Source organism: Hyperolius riggenbachi, chromosome 1 (assembly GCF_040937935.1).
Source record: "Hyperolius riggenbachi isolate aHypRig1 chromosome 1, aHypRig1.pri, whole genome shotgun sequence".
Lineage (NCBI taxonomy): Eukaryota > Metazoa > Chordata > Amphibia > Anura > Hyperoliidae > Hyperolius > Hyperolius riggenbachi.
This window is the reverse complement of record NC_090646.1, coordinates 662,698,854-662,720,276: the sequence shown is the minus strand read 5'-3', so window position 1 is coordinate 662,720,276 and position 21,423 is coordinate 662,698,854. Positions and strand designations below refer to the sequence as shown.

The window sequence follows — 21,423 nt, the reverse complement described above, 5'->3', positions numbered from 1 at the left end:
AAACGTGAGAGCCTCCAAAATGCAGAGAACGTTCAAACACCTTACCTTAAATATGCAATGTGTTGATGACAAAGTACAAGTACAAACCTGATTATTCTTGTGTAATTGTTGTGTTGCCTGACCCCTTCAGTCACCCATCCTCTCTCTTTCTGCTCCAGGAGACGCTGGTTCTTCTCATGAAGAGTTTACCCCTCGGCTGCTTCTTTAACATCTACGGCTTTGGCAGCCATTTTGAATCTTTCTTCCCGTGAGTAGAACTACATTTACAAGGTCATATTTTCTGTTGTATAATTTTTATGTGGGCAGGTCCAATTTACTAAGTTAATTCTAGCCAAAGACTGTTGCCCTAGACAACCAGAAAAGGTATATAATTAAATTATAAGGACAAAATTGAAAAAAACAAAATTAAAAAAAAAAGATTGGGGGTAGGATAAACAGAATTGTATATCTCGAAACAAATAGATGTCATTCGAAAAAAAAAAAAGTCAGTGGATTTGTCACCTGTATCCACAAGGCTGCAGGTTGGAGATTCGCTTCAGCTGGAATTGTGTGATCCGGCATTTACCTACTGCCCCCTACTTGTAAACAACAGTAATGTCACCTCAGGGGCTTTTACCTGTCAAAAGGTTGACCTGTTCCTTCTGATGAACAAGAGTGTTGATTGGGTGGTTGCCATGGGGCCTTCCAAGATGGGGGTGTGGCTTCTCTCCAACATCACAGCTGTCTAAAGCCTGGTACACTCATCCGACTTTGATAGGCCAATGATTGGCCAATGTTAGCACTTCCATGTAGTATGCGATCGTACCTGCACAATCTGTTCATACTATTCAGAATTCATCAGCCCTCATACTACATGGATGTGGTAAAATGTGCCGGTCATTGGCCAGTCAAAATTAAATGTGTGTACCACGCTTAAAGTGTACCTGAGACGGGTCTACAGCAATAAAATGTACATACCTGGGGCTTCCTCCAGCCCCCTCCGGCCAGATTGTTCCCACCCCATCCTCTTCTGACTGCTCGTTCACCCATAACTGGTGCGGACAATCCTCTGTCTTTCTCTCGTCGCCGGGAGCGTTTTGCACCTGCACACTAGTATTGCGCAGGCTATGAACACTCCCGCGGCGGGAGCCCACGTGCGACTAGGCCACCCATGCGCAGTTGGTGCCGGACCAGAGGACTTTCTGGGACCAATTTCAGGCAGTCAGAGGTGGACAGCGTGGGAGCGATCAGACTGGAGGAAGCCCCAGGTATGTATATTTTATTGCTGTGGCCCCCATCTCAGGTTAACTTAAGGAGCCTTCAAGAACTACATCCAAAAGCAGAGATGGAGAAGCACAGCACAAGCCAAATGCAATTCTACATGCATTTTACATGCAACGCTGCTCCAGAAGATCTCTGTTCAAATTTCAAACTTTGTTTTACCGCTTCCAGATGGCAGTGATTGAAATCTACACCCTGTTTGTGGCCAGTTTTTCTACCAAAGCGTAGATTTCAATCACAGCCGCAGCATCGTCTGCTTGTTCTCGCAATTCCCGCCGCTGTCCGTGATGCTGCATCCGCTAAACAGCAAAGCTTCCGTATGTCTTTTGCTGGTTCCTGACCCCGTGATTGCAGAGTAACCAAGCAGCTCAGGGTGACCCAAACCACTCGGAATGTATAGGGAGATAAAAGGAACCAAAAAGCACTCCTACTAAAAAAGCAAAGCTTGGTGTAATTTGCCTTCTTAAAACAGAAGGAAATTTGCAATAATTCAGCTATAAGTGAACATTTGTGGTTACCCACAATGCCCTACTGAATATGCAAATTATCCCTTTTCGCCCTTGTTAAGCCAAGCAAGCATCCAGAGCCGCTGGTGTTTAGCAATCCTATAGCTTTAAGTATTACACAGCCATATCAAACCCACATGTGACAGCCTGTTTCGGACTTTTGGTCCTCATCAGTGGGATTGATATGGCTGTATGAAATAGGGCTTGGACCAGTACAACAGAGTAACCAAGCAGCTCAGGGTGACCCAAACCACTAAGACTGTATAGGGGGATAAAAGGAACCAAAAAGACCTCCTACTAAAAAAAAAAGGGCATGGACTGCTCTGGTCTTAAAGGGGCCATAGCCGTCCAGTCGCAAAGTGGTCAATTCAGATGCTTCAGAAATGCAGTTATAGTGCCAAATATGCAGTGTATATGTGTTGTAAGACCTATATCTAGTTCACCATGTCCTTACTATTTGTGTCCCCCCAGAGAGAGTGTGGAGTACACCCAAAAGTCCATGGAGGAGACAGTGAAAAAGGTGAACGAGATGGAAGCTGACTTTGGAGGAACGGAAATTCTTCAACCCCTCCAGAAAATCTACAAAACCGGCTGCAGAGCCGACCACCCCCGACAGGTGAGCCAGGCTGTAAAGTGTTTCATACTAAGAGAAACAGGCTCCTGTCACAGAGTCACTAAGCACAGCAGCCATTAATATGAGAATTCCATAAACAAACATTTTCTGTGAATTTTTACATCACCTGATTGTTTCTACCTTTGGGATACATGTTAATTTCAGAAATCTCGAGTGCAAGACATTTGTGTGTGTCACTGTCTATTGCTGTGCTCCTCCCGCAACGTGTCTGTGCTCCTCCCGCAACGTGTCTGTGCTCCTCCCGCAACGTGTCTGTGCTCCTCCCGCAACGGGCTCTATTCACAAAACTTCTCATAAATGACTTATCACCTAATTAATAAAAATAACCTTTCAGTACATTTACAAGTAAAATAATCACTCAAAGTAAGTTGTTCCTGATTACCTTCATTTCAATATTACTTTTCTCACCTTAATTAGATTATATGTTTACTCTTTGGGAGCTTAATAAGGTAAAATACATAAGGTGAAAACAGAGGAAAACAGGTGAAAAAGCTTTGTGAATCCTGCTCAATGTGTCTGTGCTCCTCCCATGATGTCTGTTCTTCCCACAATGTGTCTGTTCTCCTCTAATGTGTCTGTTCTCCTCTAATGTGTCTGTGCTCCTCCCACAATGTGTCTGTGCTCCTCCCACAATGTGTCTGTGCTCCTCCCACAATGTGTCTGTGCTCCTCCCACAATGTGTCTGTGCTCCTCCCACAATGTGTCTGTGCTTCTCCCACAATGTGTCTGTGCTTCTCCCATGATGTCTGTGCTCCTCCCATGATGTCTGTGCTCCTCCCACGTTGTCTGTTCTTCCCACAATGTGTCTGTTCTCCTCTGTGTCTGTGCTCCTCCCACAATGTGTCTGTGCTCCTCCCACGCTGTGTCTGTGCTCCTCCCATGATGTTTGTGCTCCTCCCACACTGTCTGTGCTCCTCCCACGTTGTGTCTGTGCTTTTCCCATTGCACCTTCAAAAGTGTCTGCTGCTCCAACATTGTGCTATCTTCCTCCTATGATAAATTTGCTGTACTCCTACAAACTTTCTGAGCTCCTCCCATGATGTCTGTGCTCCTCCCACGTTGTGTCTGTTCTTCCCACAATGTGTCTGTTCTCCCACAATGTGTCTGTTCTCCTCTAATGTGTCTGTGCTCCTCCCACGCTGTGGCTGTGCTCCTCCCATGCTGTGTCTGTGCTCCTCCCACAATGTCTGTGCTCCTCCCATACTGTGTCTGTGCTCCTCCCACAATGTGTGTGCTTCTCCCACAATATGTCTGTGCTTCTCCCACGCTGTGTCTGTGCTCCTCCCACACTGTCTGTGCTCCTCCCACACGGTGTCTGTGCTCCTCCCATGATGTCTGTGCTCCTCCCATGATGTCTGTGCTCCTCCCATGATGTCTGTGCTCCTCCCATGATGTCTGTGCTCCTCCCATGATGTCTGTGCTCCTCCCACAATGTGTCTGTGCTTTTCCCATTGCACCTTTAAAAGTGTCTGCTGCTCCAACATTGAGCTATCTCCCTCCTATGATAAATTTGCTTTACTCCTACAAACTTTCTGAGCTCCTCCCATGTGTCTTCTCAGCTTTTTGTCTTCACGGATGGAGAAGTCGGGAACACAAAGCAAGTGATTACCGAGGTTCAGAAGAATGCTCAGAAGCACCGGTAAGGTTACATACGATACCCCCCCCCCATTTTGAAGAACACCTGTTTTACAAAGCTTAATCACTTAAGTACCAGCGGTCTCTGTCCCCTTTAGGACCAGAGACCGCTGGTACAAGAAACGTCGGAATACAGATGAATCTCCCCGCGTAACCGCCGGCCACGCCGCGCGCCAAGAACTCAGGCCACCCACTCTGCCGTTTCCATGACGGCAGAGTCCTATGAGGTGGTCAGGAGCCGCTTTCATTGGCTCTTGACCGTGTTTATCAACGTTAGCCAACGGGGGTTCCTTATATTGATAGACACGGCTCTGCCGTCATAGAAACAGCTGTCTCAAACAGCTGTCTCAAACCTGTTCACCATCACCAGTATAGGAAATGAGGCTTTTAAGATACTAACAACTCACATTATAAGGTTGTTTATAGGCTCAAGATACGTCCCATGGCGTTGGTAGTCATCAACGGAACATCAAGGCATCACTCACAGGAAATGACACAGGTGGTAGCAAATAATGTATAAGACAAAGGCGGTGCGAAGTACAGACTGCTTTATTCTTCAAAATGGTGATATAACTAACAGATATGACTATCAGTGATAGACTAAAAACATTCACTCACATACGGGGCCCCATGCATATGGAACCCCAGTATCAAAATGCCCATGTGGGTTATCCAGACGATGGAAAAAGGTCTATAGATGCTGCCCGTCTCTTCCCCAACGGTTTCACAAATTTGCGTCTTCAGGGGATCTGTTTGAGATGGCTTTGGACACCATTTGGTGATTTGATCATTCATAATCCTTTGAATGATTGTGGAGACTTTTGACATTACCTATTTGATCTTAGGACACTGTTTTCTCACAGCAGCAGTCATTTTTAATTACCTATTGGCACAGATTGCTTTTAATATATAGAATTATTTGTTGTTGAATCAACCTGAGAATTCAGATGTCTCCTTTAGAACTTTGGCTCCATGTCCTATTGGTCCACTACATGTTGAGTGGTTTCACTGCCCAATAGAGAACCTTTGCAGCTCAATTCACCTTCCACCACCCAACTCTGTGGAACAAGCAGCTTTTACAAAAAGTAACTTTTAAGCAGGTTGAAACTCACTTTAGAAAAACTCTTGTACCTATTGTTAGGCACAAAAGTATTAGTGTAAAACTGATGCCCACCATAATTACCTGCCTGGTCCTCCAGAGCAGTTAAAGCAGAGTGCCATGTGGAGGGAAGTTCTGCACATTTCCTCCCGCCTCCTCCTTCCTAACCCCATGGCAACAGTCTACGCCTTCTCCTTTCTTTAACCATGGCAACAGCTGGGGGGGCGTGGTCAACATGGCGACCTGAGCGGACGTGCTGTGTGGAGCTCCGCTGCCTGGATTACTCTTTAGCCCTTAACGAGTGTTTGAACAAGGACAATTATATACCAGAACGTCTCCTAAGGTGCTGGACATTACTTATCTCGCAAACTGGAGGACGGGTGCGCTCCCCATCAGGCGGAATCTGCTGAGGTTGGTCCCGCTCCTGCTGACCGGGAAGACATAGCAGGCCCTACTCGGAACACACAGATATCTACGCGCTATCACCCCTATGAAAACCCAGCTATGTCTCAACGCACAAAAAACACTAACAAAGACAAAGGAGACAAAAACAAACATACCGAGCAGTCGGAGGCAGGTCCATCTACTTCTAAACTGAAGCCAAGAAACGAGAAAGAGACGGATCCCAATATGGCGGAGGAAGGGCAGGAACAACTCCCGCCATATGTGCATACCATAATGGAGGCTATTAAGAACTGCCAAACCACACTCACCTTGAAAATTGACCATGTGGATGCAAGTATGGGCTTGCTGAGACAGGACATGGCTACTATCCGAGAGAGGGTGTCGGAGGTGGAGAGACGCACCTCGGATACCGAGGACACTGTGAGAGCACATGGCGCTGACATCCCTGCAATGAAACGGAGGATCAAAAGCCTGGAAGATAAGTCGGAAGACTCAGAAAATAGGAACAGGCGAAACAACTTGCGCCTACTGGGTCTTCCAGAGGGCTGCGAAGGGAAGGACGTGCCTGAGTTCGTGGAGAAGCTCTTGAGGAGGCTCTTACCGGAGGAAACCTTTTCCCCATTCTTTGTTATAGAAAGGGCCCACAGAGTTACTAACAAGAAGAACCCTCCGGGTGCACCGCCTCGTGCCTTGATTTTTAAAATCTTAAACTTTAAGGATCGTGACAACATCCTTGTGGCTGCGAGAAAGGCAGGGGATCTTTTTTATGAAAGCCAACGGCTGATGCTTTTTCCAGATTTCACTGCGGAAACGCAAAAGCAACGCCGATCATTTATCAAAGTCAAAGCCAAGCTGCGAGAACGCAATATAACATACGCAATGCTCTTCCCGGCGAAACTCAGGGTGCAATGGAATGACGAATCCAAGTTTTTTGACACCCCTGAGAACGCAATGACCTGGGTTGATACTCTGCCCTTGCCCCCAAGCTAAAGGCTGTTTCTTTACCCCCTCGAAACGTAAGTAAATGCATTATACTTTGCTAGTAAGCCGGCCCTATGCAATGACTTCCTATACTACAAATGTTCATGGCCCCCGACATGCACAGCTTATGTTGTCGCCTGCACTATATTATATGTGACATATGGAGCCTGATGAACTTCCTTCCTAAAGGGCCGTTGCTTGCTGCAGCAAATACTTTATTTTAAATGTTTTTTCCCAATATGGTTGGAACTGTTTAACTGTTACTCTCCGCTTTGTTGCGGCTGTTTATCGGTTCTGGTTTTGATGATATGGCCGTGCACTTGTCTCAACTGACCGCTGCAGATGTGCGCGGATATGCCTACGGAAATGGAGACGGGGACTCCTGTCATACTGGACCCATATAAACCCTCTGATGATCCTGTTAGCCGCCTCGTATATAAACTCGCTAAAATGTAGAATATATGCTATGCAAAATTCTAATGCTTACAGCTTGTGTGTTGATATCTGTTTTTCTCCATTGCTTTAAAAGTGCTCCCTTGGGGGCTCACATGGGCTTTAGGGGGGTATGAGTATAATATGATGCAATAGAACCTGCTATTCTGTACTATACATGGAAGGGCGGGTAATTTAAATTGACCGCCAATTTGCTAGGGAACGCTCTCGCGCCATTATCTAGTAACGGCCGCCTGGGCAATACATGCAATATACACTCCTACAATGTCAGAGGGCCAGATTAAGACAAGTCAAATATACCTTAGCCCTGTAAGATCCTTCTATCCCTCTAAGTTTAATACCTAAGCCCTTTCATGGAGAGTGTCTGTTCTGTAGTGCTGAGGTGGACACATGACTATATATGCCCCCCTATGGCTAGGTTCCCTTTTATATCTCCTAGGGAGAATATATGCTAGCCTTGACTCCAATACTAAGTATTGACATTATATATATATGTGTATATGCTATCACGTTTTAGTGTGGATCTGTGCGGCCGGTCGTGGCAAAGGAAGGTTGGGTTCTTTCCTGGTCGTATGTCGACATTGATATTATCATATTGATATATACATAATTGCCTTCTGTGGTCGCGCTAGGCTGCTCAGAATATATTAGTTACTCAGATAACAGTAATGGAGTGTGCGGGCAATGTCATTAATATAAAAGGTGTTGCGATATTATAAATATGTTCTATTGCCGGGTTATGCAGAAGCTGCTATAGCGCTTTACTTTGGTCTCTGCAAACAGCCTCCAGCAGGTGGCACTGCTGCCTAACGTATATTTCTCCGCACAATAACTCTAAAGACAATAAAAGATCTGAAACTTCCCCACTAGTAATATCTATGTGCCTCTATCTGCGAGGCAAGGGGAGGTTAAGGGATATACTCTTCTCAGCCTACAATCTAAGAGGTACATTGATTGCAATGGAGGCTTAATTTAATTTAATTTAATTTGATTTAATTTAAATCAACCAAAGTCAATCTATACAGTAGATGTACTTCCCTAACTAAAATTGATGTGCTAGGAATAACTATGCTCTATTTCAATTGCTCTCAAAGCAATAATGGAAGTACATAGGTATGCTTGTAGCAGAACAGTCACATGGCTCTGCAGGCTCGGCAATGGGGGATCTGGTATCTATTGGAGGGTCAAAACAATTTCAAGTGGTAGTAGGTATCTCGGTTCCGTGGGTACGGGTGTATGTGGTGGGACTGGTGCACGGTTGTCGTGTTATATGTATTAAACTAACGTTCAACACCTTAAAGTTATGTACCCCCTTCTCTATACGAGTTGGGTGCCCAGGCGGCGTTGCTCCGCACGCAGTCTGCTTCCCCTCAGAGGTGTAGTATTAACTAGTTTCTCTCCCTCTGTGACAACTGATAATCGTTAGGGTGCAAGACACGCTCTTTCCCATGGATTTGGTAAGAGGTGTAGGGTGGGGGGTTGTTGGGTTTTTATGTTCTTTCTTTGTTTTTTCTCTCTCTCCTCCCTCTGACTCTGGGCTCTCCCCCTGGCCGTGCCGGGCTGTGCTGATGATCAGGCTTCAAATCTTTTCTAGATATATTAATATAATGCTTTTACATTTAATAGACAATGGATACACTTAAATGCATCTGTTGGAACACAAGAGGTTTAGGTTCTAAAATCAAGAGATCCTTAGTCTTCAATTATCTAAAACAATACACCCCACATATTTGTATTTTACTTGAAACACATCTAATCGGTAATAAAGTATTATCACTCAGACGCCCTTGGGTATTACAATATTATCACTCCACCTACTCTTCATACTCACGAGGGGTTTCTATTCTTATCCACAAATCTGTTCCGATTAAAATTTTAGACTCATATTGCGATGATCAGGGCCGATTTGCTCTACTTAATTTTGAACTATATGGTCTTACATACATCCTTGCAGGTATATATGTTCCCCCTCCAGCTAATAAACAATTGCTATACGATGTCATGGCAAAATCTTCCAGGTGGCATGGTGACAGACTTGTCCTAATGGGGGACTTCAACCTTACAATGGACCCTTTGTTGGATAGAACAAGTGGCTCTAGCAGAGATGGGCGGGAACTCAAAATATGGGCTGATGGTTATCAGCTACAAGACGTATGGAGATGGAAAAACCCCACGGGAAGGGCATACACATGCTTTTCCTCTGCACACCGTTCCATGTCTAGAATAGACATTGCTTTTGTCACATCTCCTGTGTTATCTCAAATCCAATCCATAGACATACTGCCATCAGGTATATCAGATCATGCCCCCATCTCACTTACATTGATCATAGCTGCCAAACCTAAAGACAGACTATGGAGGATATCTCGCTTTTATATTAATGAGCCGCATATCCAACCCTTGATCGCTCACGCCCTTAGTAATTATTGGAAGGAAAATACGGGTTCTACATCAGAAGCCATTGTCTGGGACGCAGGTAAAGCAGTCATTAGGGGTCATTACATGACTGAACTCAAAGCTTTCAAAACAAACGCTAGATCACATATATCAAACATTGAAAATCAGGTTAGAGAGGCAGAGCAGATCTTTGTACAAACTAGCACTCCAGACAACTGGAGAAACTGGCAGCAGTTAATTAGGCAATGGAGATTGGCTCAAGTGGCGCTAACTAAGAATGTGATTTTACACCAGACACAACGTATATTTGAATTTGGTGACAAAAACAGTAAGTTATTAGCCTGGCTTTCCAGAGACTTTACTGCCTCTATGACTATCCCGACTATTTTAGATTGTAACAATCTCCCACTGGTTGACCCTGAACACATTAATGCTGCTTTTAGAGCCTTTTACAAATCTTTATACTCCTCTAAAGTCTGCTATACTCCCAGGGAACTGGACAAATATCTTGCAGACATAGACATGCCAGCCCTTTCTGACCAAGACAAAATTAAACTCGATAAGCTAATATCTATTGAAGAGGTTCAGGACGCCATAGGTGACCTCAAACCCAATAAAACCCCAGGCTCAGATGGCCTTCCTTCTGAATTCTACCAATGTTACTCTGATACTTTGGCCCCTAAACTATGTTTACTATTTAACGAAGTGCTGGAAGGTCACTCTCTGCCGGAATCATTTTCCGAAGCAATAATCATTCTTATCCTTAAACCAGGGAAGGACCCCACATTGTGTGGTTCATATAGGCCTATCTCGTTATTAAATACAGATGCTAAAATTCTGGCCAAAATACTAGCGAACAGAATAAAGCCAATCATCACTGAATTAATACATGGGGACCAGTCAGGATTCATGCCCAATAAAGGGACAGACATTAATCTACACAGATTATTTACAAACATTTCTCTGGTCTCCTCGGTGTCCGGCCGCAGGGTGGTTGCCTCGCTGGACACCGAGAAGGCATTTGATTCGGTAGAATGGCCGTATCTGTGGGAAATTTTGAAAAGATATGGCTTTGGCCCTATATTTGTAAAATGGATACAAGCACTATATAAAACTCCTAAGGCTAGAATTCGCACTGGCAATACTATTTCGGAACCTTTCCAGCTGTATAGAGGAACAAGACAGGGCTGCCCGCTCTCTCCATATATTTTTGCCCTTGCAATAGAACCCATGGCTATACTAATACGTGAATCTCCTCAAATTCAGGGTATCCCGGTGGGGTGTATCGAAGAGAGAATATCGCTCTATGCGGATGACACACTTCTCTACTTAAATGACTCCGAAAACTCCTTAACTTCTGCTCTCGACATTATTACAACATTTGGCTCATTTTCCGGGCTTAAGATCAACCAGGATAAGTCTGTCATCATGCCACTGGACAACTCCCGGCCCAATATACCTTCCCACTCGCTGCAGTGGGTATCCCAATTCAAGTACCTGGGTATTCAACTTACCAATTGTGTGCAGGATTACTTTGCTCTGAATGTTAAACCGGTGGTGGAGGCCTTTCGTAGTAGGTCCCAGACGTGGAAACAACTACCCCTTACTCTTATTGGGAAAATCAACATTTTTAAAATGATTTTTTTGCCTAAATTTCTCTATGTACTCCGCAACTCTCCTATTGTAATTCCCAAAAAATTCTTTAAAAATCTCCACTCCTTAATATCTACATTTATTTGGTCGGGCCGAGTCCCAAAAATAGCCCTGAGTACTTTGCAACTTTCAATAGACCAAGGGGGCCTGGCTCTTCCAAATATGCAATTATACTACTATGCTGCAATCCTAGTTACTGCTAGATGGTGGTTTGCCCAAGATAGATACAACCCTGCAGTTGTAACAGAGGCGGCCCGTCTGGGATCCTATGAGAGGCTTACACTATTGCCATACAGGGGAACGGCCAATGATGTACGATGTACTGCTCCGATGCAAACAGTATGTAAGGTATGGGCGGAGGCAATGAAGTTTCTGGGAGTGAATGATGTAATCTCCCCATATACCCCTCTGTGGGACAATCCTAACCTATCTCACTTTACCCAGATCCCTGATCCTAAACTGTGGGCCATTGCAGGTATTAAAAACTTGCAACATATTGTCCGCGATGGATTGCTATTAACATTTAATGAACTTAAACAAACCTTTTCCGTCACGAATAAGATGTTCTTTCGGTACCTACAACTTCGGCATGCCTTTTCAGCACAGTTCCCTTCTGGTGCACCGGAGCTAGCAGTCAATACCCTAGAGAATACACTTCTGACGGAACAATTAGATAAGCCCCTCTCAGTTATTTATTCAGTCCTACTAGCCAAAAATAATGAAAAACTTCTTAGATCCCAAGAAAGGTGGAACCTAGACATCCAGGGCTTAGATGATACTGACTGGGAGGATATACTTGAAGACTTCGTTAGAACTCCTATTTCAGCCAGCGATAGACTGATCCAAGTTAAATTCCTGCATAGAACATATCTCACTCCAGTGCGAATGCATAATATCTGTATATCCAACAGTGTGTTATGTCAAAAATGCACAACTGAAGAAGGCACATTTCTACACATGTTTTGGAGCTGCGCTAAAATCCAAACCTTTTGGATAGCCATCTTTGATACTATAAATGAAATCTTGGAATCACACTTTGACTGCACACCCAAACTAGCTCTTCTGGGTCTATTTGAAGAACAAACATGCAGTAAACATGTACAACTCTTAATTCGCATTCTATGTTTCTATGCCAGAAAAGAAATCCTAAGAGTCTGGAAAGGCAACAATAATCCATCTATTAATCATTGGAAACGTACAATGAATATCGCTCTTCCTCTATATCAGATGACATACAAGAACCGAAATTGTATACAACGGTTCCATAAAATATGGGCACCATGGTATGACAATGCTATGACGGCCGGATCTAATCTCATACCTTAATCCTCAGGTATCATAATACCAGTACTTATCTGGTTGCTGGCGCGGTTTCGGTGGGCGGGGGGTGAGCCCGGAGTCCTATCTTTTCCCCTTCCCTCCCCTCTTCTTCTATTTACCTTTTCCCATGTTCGTTATCCCTTCCTATCCCTCCCCTCTTTGCCTATTTCTCTCCACTACTTCCTCCGTGCTCTCATGGCATGGTACTCCAAAATGTACGAAGTTGCACATAGCTAATATGAGCTCCTGTAAATACTGACATTATGTAATGTATCTGATACATTGGAGATTTATTAAGGCAATTACTCTGCTGTTAACCTATTCCCCAAGATATATATTGCTGCCTTACTGATTATTGTATATAACTGTCTATCTCCTGTTGTGGGAGCACTGTGCCTTCTCTTGTAATGTCCTTTTTTCTTGTTCAAAATAAAAAAATTCAATTGTGAAAAAAAAAAAAAAAAAAAAAACCATGGCAACAGCTAACAAGTCACTCATAAATGGACCAGAACTGCGCACCTTTACATTGGTCCAAACACGCTGATGTTGCAGTGACTGGCAGCGGTTTCAGGCTAGTGGAAAGCCACTAGTTTAGGTCTATTTGAGTGAGTCACATGATGCGTCACTAGAAAAGAGGAGTCGGGAGTAGAGGGCTTCAGCCATGCAGACAGCGCTAAGGACCTTTCTGAGGTTATAAACAGTTTTCTGTCTTCAACTAACAGAAGGTTTTGGATTTAGTTGCTCTTCACTCCGGATGACTGCAATCTATTTTACTGGATTTCCTAAGTTAAATAAATATCCAGAACTTTCATGGCTTCTAAAATGTAATTTCTTAATTATCCCATGATCCCCTTGGTATCTGTTAAGACTTCAGATCAGATAGTCCAGAGTCAGTCCATTCTTCACCATTCTTGTTCCTCTGCAGGTGCTTCACATTCGGGATTGGTGAAGGAGCCTCCACATCTCTCATTAAAGGCATGGCCCGGGCGGGAGGCGGAACAGCCGAGTTCATCACCGGCAAAGACCGCATGCAGCCCAAGGTGAGCGTGACTCAGATATAGACCCATAATGTAGGCTTCACACATAACTATGCCCAGTGGTGTATCTAGGGATAACAGTCTATGGCAGTGTTTCTCAAACCTGTCCTCGTGACTGCCCAACGGTGCATGTTTTGCAGACAACCTGACCTATGCACAGGTGGGGTGATTAGTGTCTTGTCTACATGGAATTACCCCACCTGTGCATAGGTGCGAAACCTGCACCGTTGAGGAGTCCCGAAGACAGGTTTGAGAAACACTGGTCTGTGGTGAACACTGATATTGTGCCAATCCAATATTGCAATTAAACCCAGTCTGTTAATTGATAAATGTAAAGTCATGCACCTTGGAGGTACCAATGGTAGAGCACAGCACAGCTGGGAACATCAGACTTGGAGAAAAACTTAGGAATACTGGTTGAATACACGTTAAGTAACCCAATACAATGCCAAGTAGCGGTAGCTAAAGCAAATGAAATTCTGGGATGCATAAAATGGGAAATAATATCTTGAGATGCTAGTTTACTACTCCCCTCTGTATAAATCACATGTGAGGCCACAACTGGAGTATGGGATACAATTTTTGGGCACCACATATAGAAGGGACATTGACCTTCTAGAATGGAAAAACTGGGCTTATTTAGCTTGGGGAAAAAAGATGGCTAAGGGGTGACCTGATTACCATGTATAGATAACTCGTAATGCAATACAAAAGCTTGGCAGATGAGCCCTTTGTTGCTAGGCTTTTACAACGCACAAGGGGTTTATCTAACTGCCATCTGGAGTCGGGAGGGAGTTTTTCCATTTTAAAGTGAACCTTAAGTCTGTGAAAAAAAATTAGATTAACTCACCTGGGGCTTCCCTCAGCCCCCTGCAGCCGATTGGTGCCCTCGCAGCTCCGGTCCGATGCCTCTGGACCCGCCGGCGACGACTTCCGGTTTGGCCGTCACCGGCCGACAGGCATGGGAACGCGAGTGATTGTTCGCGTTCCCAGCCTGTATATCGCCCCCTATGCTGCTATTGCGGCCAGTAGGTCGCAATAGCAGCATAGGGGGCGAATTACAGGCTGGGAACGCGAACAATCACTCGCGTTCCCATGCCTGTCGGCCGGTGACGGCCAAACCGGAAGTGTTCGCCGGCGGGTCCAGAGGCATCGGACCGGAGCTGCGAGGGCACCGATCGGCTGCAGGGGGCTGAGGGAAGCCCCAGGTGAGTTAATCTCATTTTTTTTCACAGGCTTAAGGTTCACTTTAAAGAGACTCCGTAACAAAAATTGCATCCTGTTTTTTATCATCCTACAAGTTCCAAACGCTATTCTAATGTGTTCTGGCTTACTGCAGCACTTTCTGCTATCACAGTCTCTGTAATAAATCAATGTATCTTTCCCGTGTCAGACTTGTCAGCCTGTGTCTGGAAGGCTGCCAAGTTCTTCAGTGTTGTGGTTCTGCTATGAATTCCCCCTTCCAGGCCCCTCTATGCACACTGCCTGTGTATTATTTAGATTAGAGCAGCTTCTCTCTTCTCTCTTATCTTTTACAAGCTGGATAAATCATCCTCTGAGCTGGCTGGGCTTTCACATACTGAGGAATTACAGACAAAGGCAAAGCTGTTTGCAGGAGAAAAAAGAGCAGCATGAAACTTCAGTGCATGAGAACTGCAGGGAGAAAGAAACACACAAATGATCTCTTGAGATTCAAAAGGAAGGCTGTATACAGCCTGCTTGTGTATGGTTTTATTTTCTGTGTGTGGACATACAGTACATCAACCTACTTCCTGTTTTGGTGGCCATTTTGTTTGTTTATAAACAAACTTTTTAAAACTGTTTTTAACCACTTTTAATGTGGCGAGGAGCGGCGAAATTGTGACAGAGGGTAATAGATGTCCCCTAACGCACTGGTATGTTTACTTTTGTGCGATTTTAACAATACAGATTCTCTTTAAGGCTAATTGGCCCATTTATTGATGTAAGTCCCAGTGTCAATGATCGCTGTTTTTTTTTTTTTTTAAAATATATTTTTATTGAAAGTTTAAAAGCGTAACAGTAAAAAAATACAAAGTGACATGTTACAAAGGTAATGTGTGTAACTGTAGTTACTAATTAAAACATATAGTTAGGCTTTCGGTAACCTTATGAAAGAGGAATAGAGTGGCAGTCCGATATGCTAGGTAAGGTTCCATGGCGAGAGGTAGCTGCCTGGATATGGACCAGGAGGTTAAATTACTGTTGAGTACTGGTGTCTGTTTAAAGACATAGACAGAGTCTGGTAGAGTACAACATTGAATGGATATGCATTACAGAGTAATCAACCTTTGTATACCGATAGGAATTTAAGAATAAGTACACATTTGGATATAGTTGTATTTGAAAGGAGACAGACAATAAGAGTAGACAGAGTAGAACAGGTAGAGATGTAGGAGGAAAGAGGGGAGGAGGATAATGGGAAAGGGAAGGAAGAGGAGAAGGTTGCAGGAGATGTGTTTAACTGTAGGCCATGGTCGCTAAATGTTGAGAATTAGGTCTATTTATTATGGTACGTGGGTGTTGGAAGGGCAGGGTCTCTGTGGAGAATAGTCCTAGCTTTATCTGAATCTCTAAAGTCCAACCAGATGGCCCACTTAGTGACAAATGAATCAGTGTTGTTTGGGGTCAGGGTAAAGAGGTCCTCCAAGCGCATAATCGTGTTAATCTCCTTGAATAAGTCAGCCGTGATCGCTGGTTTTAAAGGAATCATCAGGTAAAAAAATAAAAATCCGCTTTACTTACATGGGGCTTTCTCTAGCCCCTTGCAGCCAACTATCCCGCGCTGACAGCTCTACTCTCCACCGCCACCCCGGGGCTCCCGCACGGTGCAGAGGCTGACCTCGAGGTCATCCTTACTGCGCCTGCGTGGAAGCGCTGCTGTCAATCAAGGCCACATTGTCCGCGACTTACTGTCCGCGGTTTGCGCAATGTGGCCTTGATTGACAGCAGCGCTTCACGCAGGCGCAGTAAGGACGACTTCGAGGTCGGCCTGAACAGCGTGCAGGGAGCCCGGGCCAGCAGCTGCATACGGAGCGGTCAGCATGGGACAGACAGCAGCGAGGGGCTGGAGAATGCCCCAGGTAAGTAAATCAGATTTTCAGTTTAATTGGCTGATGATTCCTTTAACCTTCTTGGCGTTCGGGGTAAGTCGCCGGAGGGTGCCGCCGCGCGCCCGATCGCCGCTATCCGGTGCGCCCCCCCCCAGACCCCGTGCGCTGCCTGGCCAATCAGTGCCAGGCAGCGCCGAGGGGTGGCCCGGGACTCCCAATGACGTCCCGACGTCAGTGACGTCGGTGACGTCATCCCGCCCGTCGCCATGGCGACGGGGGAAGCCCTCCAGGAAATCCCGTTCTTTGAACGGGATTTCCTGATCGGAGATCGCCGAAGGCGATCGAAGAGGGCGGGGGGATGCCGCTGAGCAGCGGCTATCATGTAGCGAGCCCTGGGCTCGCTACATGATATAGAAAAAAAAAATTAAAAAAAACTGCCGCGCTGCCTCCTGGCGTATTTTTTTTATACCGCCAGGAGGGTTAAGGTGAAACACATGCAGGTGATTGAACCTTCTACTGCTCCAGCAAGTACTACAAAAAAAGTAAAGTGTGGTGGTAATCGCCTCAAATGTATGTTACCCAGTGCTGCAAGGGGCTGGAGAAATCCCCAGGTAAGTAAAGCGGATTTTTGATGTTTTGCCTGAATATTCTTTTAATGAGATGCCTGCAGTCATTGTAATACCGAAAGTTACACATACACGCATAATTTCCTGTTTGTGTACTAACAGTACACACAGACATCTTGTGGCCAAATAGTAAAATTACATCTTCATAAATGTAATTTAATAAAAAGATCTACACATACATTTAAAATTAATCCCTTACATCCCACAGTTATCCAAGTAACAATTTTGTATAAAAAAACCACAATGCAAAACATAAATAGTTACCTTAACCTCCTTAGCGGTAACCCCGTGCTGGACACGGGGTAAACCGCCAGAGGGTGCCGCTCAGGCCCTGCTGGGCCGATTTACATAATTTTTTTTACAAACACGCAGCTAGCACTTCGCTAGCTGCGTGTTTGGTCTGATCGCCGCCGCCGATGTGCCGCTACCCGCCGCGATACAGCCCCCCCCCCCCCCCCGCATACCCCTTATAGGATCAGGATTCCCTGTGACGTCGATGACGTCACTCCGATCATTGCCATGGCGACGGGGGAAGCCCTCAAGGAGATCCCGTTCAGAACGGGATTTCCTTATGGGCAAGCGGGTGCGATCGGACGCTACGGGGGAACGCCGCAGGGGGGAAGTGAAAAAACCCCTCCCGCGGCCGCGCTACCGCGGGAGTCATACCGCCAGGGGGGTTAAGGCAGTGGTCCTCAAACTAAGGCCCCCGGCCGAATGTGGCCCCCTGAGTCTTTTTTTTACTGGCCCCCCCCCCACACACAAAATGTATTATAGATGTGGTCAGCTACATATTTAAATATTGGTGGTCCGCATATAGAATGAAGCCAGAAAGCAGTAATTCGCTGGTTTGCAATCAGATTCCACATCAGGTAACATTGCTGTCCAATTGGACTGCAGGTTGTCACCTGGGTATGCTTCACTGTCTGGCCCGCAAACACTTCTACATCATATTATGTATACTCCGGCCCCCCAGCAGTCTGATGTATGTTGATCTGGCCCTCGACGCAAAACGTTTTGTGGCCCTTGCCTTGAGGGCTGAATTTTTTTTATATCTATGTCAAGAGGGCATATTTCTGTTAATTTTGAAAATATGGGCATGTAAACAGTGATGGATGCAAAATTGAAAAAATGCTCCTTTATTTCCAAATAAAATATTGGCGCCATACATTGGCCTCAATTCACTAAGCTTATCTCCTGTCTTTAATAACTCTACTGAGCTGTTTCTACAGTTATCACTATGGGGATAACTGTAGAAACCGCTCAGAAGAGTTATTAACCAGTTAAGGACCGCAGTGATTGAGATCTACGCCCTGTATTGGTGGGCTCCTGGCTGGCAGGGCGTAGATCTCAATCACTGTCCGCAGCGCACATCCGCCGTTTCCGCCGCTACCCGCTGATCGCGCCGCTCAAACACGATGATTCTCGACGCATCTCCCAGGCTCTGCCTGTCTCTATGACGGCAGAGTCATGTGAGCCGGTCAGGAGCCGCTTTCATTGGCTCCTGGCCCTGTCTTTCAATGTAAGCCGTTCCCATTGTCTTACATTGATAGACGCGGTCAGGAGCCAATGAAAGCGGCTCCTGACCGGCTCACATGACTCTGCCGTCATACAGATGGTAGAGTCTATATCCTGAGGGTCTCGGCGAGCGGCGATGACGGCGGGTATGTGCGGCGGTTCGTCGGGATTGGACCAGCGGTCTCTGGTCTTTAAGTGCCCAGAGACCACTGGTCCTTAAATGGTTAAAGGCAGGAGATAAGCTTAGTGAATTGAGGCCATTGTATTAAGGAAATATTTTAAATGCTGCAAAAACTGGGATAAATGGACAAATAAAATGTGTGTCTTTTATAATGGTAGCATGTATTATTTTAAAACTATAATGACCGAAAACTGAGAAATAATGAATTAAAAACAAAAGTTCTTATTTTTCCTGTTAAAATGCATTTAGGATAAAATAATTCTTAGCAAAATACAAAGCAAAGAAAGCCTAACTGGTGGCGAAAACAAAACAATATGTAGATCATTTTGTTGTAATAAGTAGTGATAAAGTTATTGGCGAATGAGTGGGAGAAGCGCTGAAAGGCGAAAATTGCTCTGGTACAGGCGGTGAAAAATCCCCTCAGTGGTAAAGTGGTTAAGATCCTTTTTGTTATTGGGATTGGCTTTACTGTGCCAAGGAATCGTATTACCAAAGACCGTTACGTGAGAATGAGATTAAATGTACATCTGTCTTTTTTTTTTTTTTTTATTTATTAACACCAGGTTCTTCGAGCCCTAAAGTGTTCCTTACAGCCCACCGTGAAGGATGTCTCCCTGAAGTGGACCCTCCCTCCAGGCATAGAATCCAGCATCCTGTCCAGTGTCCCAACCTCCATCTTCCAGGGCCAAAAGGCCATTGTTTATGCCCAGCTGAAGGGGAAGGTGGGTTATTGGTGGTTCTGCCTTTTAACCTTTACAGAGTACATAGTCATGTCACTGACTGTCCTCAGAGGAGTTCACAATCTAATCCTACCATAGTCATAGTGCTATATAAATACATAATAATAATAATATGGTATGACATTAGACTGACATCTCCTGCAGCACTATACAGAGTACATAGTCATGTCACTGACTGTCCTCAGAGGAGCTCACAATCTAATCCCACCATAGTCAGTCTAATGTCCTACTATATTATTTAGTATTTATTTATATAGCACTGACATCTTCTGCAGCACTTTACAGAGTACATAGTCATGTCACTGTCTCTCCACAATGGAACTCACAATCTAATCTTTACCATAGTCATAGTCTAATGTCCTGCCATAATATTCTTATGTATTTATATAGCACTGACATCTCCTGCAGGACTTTACAGAGTACATAGTCATGTCACTGACTGTCGCTCATAATGTAATCTTTACTGTAGTCATTGTCTAATGTTCCTGTCCTAGAACGATTGACCGAATAATGCGTGCTGTTTATAATAATTTCCAGGTAGAGGGTGAGGCTGAAGGGGAAGTCTCCCTGGAGTACAAATTTAAAGATGAAATTGTGAAGAATGATCTGCGTTTCCCACTCAACGTACTGAAAGCTGAGAGGTAACTAGATAGCGTTGCACCCACCAGATATCAGAAACCTCCTGAACTATCACTTCTGGTGTGGGATGTTATGTGATGTCACAATCCACTCTCCATTTGAAGATTATGTTACTGTTCTTCCTGTCTGCCTGTCTCCTTCCCACCGCTATCCACAGACTGGCAGAGCTATGGTCTCCTCATGTCCTGTCTATCTTCCCTCACCACCATCCACAGACTGGCAGAGCTCTGATCTCCTCATGCCCCATCTATCTTCTCTCACCACCATCCACAGACTGGCAGAGCTCTGATCTCCTCATGTCCTGTCTATCTTCTCTCACCACCATCCACAGACTGGCAGAGCTCTGATCTTGTCATGTCCTGTCTATCTTCTCTCACCCCCATCCACAGACTGGCACAGCTCTGATCTCCTCATGCTCTGTCTATCTTCTCTCGCCACCATCTACAGACTGGCAGAGCTCTGATCTCCTTATGTCCCTTCTGTCTTCTCTCCCCACCATCCACAGACTGGCAGAGCTCTGATCTCCTCATGTCCTGTCTATCTTCTCTCACCCCCATCCACAGACTGGCACAGCTCTGATCTCCTCATGCTCTGTCTATCTTCTCTCACCACCATCCACAGACTGGCAGAGCTCTGATCTCCTTATGTCCCTTCTGTCTTCTCTCACCACCATCCACAGACTGGCAGAGCTCTGATCTCCTCATGTCCTGTCTGTCTTCTCTCCCCACCATCCACAGACTGGCAGAGCTCTGATCTCCTCATGTTCTGTCTATCTTCTCTCACCACCATCCACAGACTGGCAGAGCTCTGATCTCCTCATGTCCTGTCTATCTTCTCTCACCACCATCCACAGGCTGGCAGAGCTCTGATCTTGTCATGTCCTGTCTATCTTCTCTCACCATCATCTACAGACTGACAAAGTTTGCATCTCATGTATTATCTACCGTGTTTTAGACCCACCATCCACAGACTGGCTGCCAAAGCTCTAATCTCTGAGCTGGAAAATGGAACAGAGGCCGAGTCAGAAGGGGTGAAGAAGAAGATCTTGGACACCAGTCTCCAGTCTGGAGTTGTCTCCTCCCTCACGGCCTATGTGGCTGTCAACAAGGACACCAAAACACCTGTGGAGGGTACAGCTGTGCGCAGAGACATCCCAGCTCCATGTATGTATTTTACTGCACAATGGTCCTTTTTCAGAGCTGTTTTTGTTCCATGTTATTCTGATCACTAGACAGGCTCAATGTCTTCACCGACAGTTGTGACTATGGCAG

The 21,423-nt window shown here is 45.2% G+C and overlaps 1 protein-coding gene across 3 annotated transcripts in view; it reads left to right on the top strand.

Annotated features, from left to right (window-relative positions):
- Positions 1 to 21,423, top strand: part of LOC137532272 (von Willebrand factor A domain-containing protein 5A-like) — a 135,870-nt gene that overhangs the window by 48,004 nt on the left and 66,443 nt on the right. For all 3 annotated transcript variants that reach the window (XM_068252626.1, XM_068252616.1, XM_068252608.1), the window contains 7 exons: positions 159 to 247; positions 2,238 to 2,382; positions 3,960 to 4,039; positions 13,269 to 13,383; positions 19,337 to 19,495; positions 20,051 to 20,154; positions 21,107 to 21,315. In XM_068252626.1, coding sequence (XP_068108727.1) covers positions 159 to 247; positions 2,238 to 2,382; positions 3,960 to 4,039; positions 13,269 to 13,383; positions 19,337 to 19,495; positions 20,051 to 20,154; positions 21,107 to 21,315 — 901 coding nt within the window. The remainder of the gene's footprint in view (positions 1 to 158; positions 248 to 2,237; positions 2,383 to 3,959; positions 4,040 to 13,268; positions 13,384 to 19,336; positions 19,496 to 20,050; positions 20,155 to 21,106; positions 21,316 to 21,423) is intronic.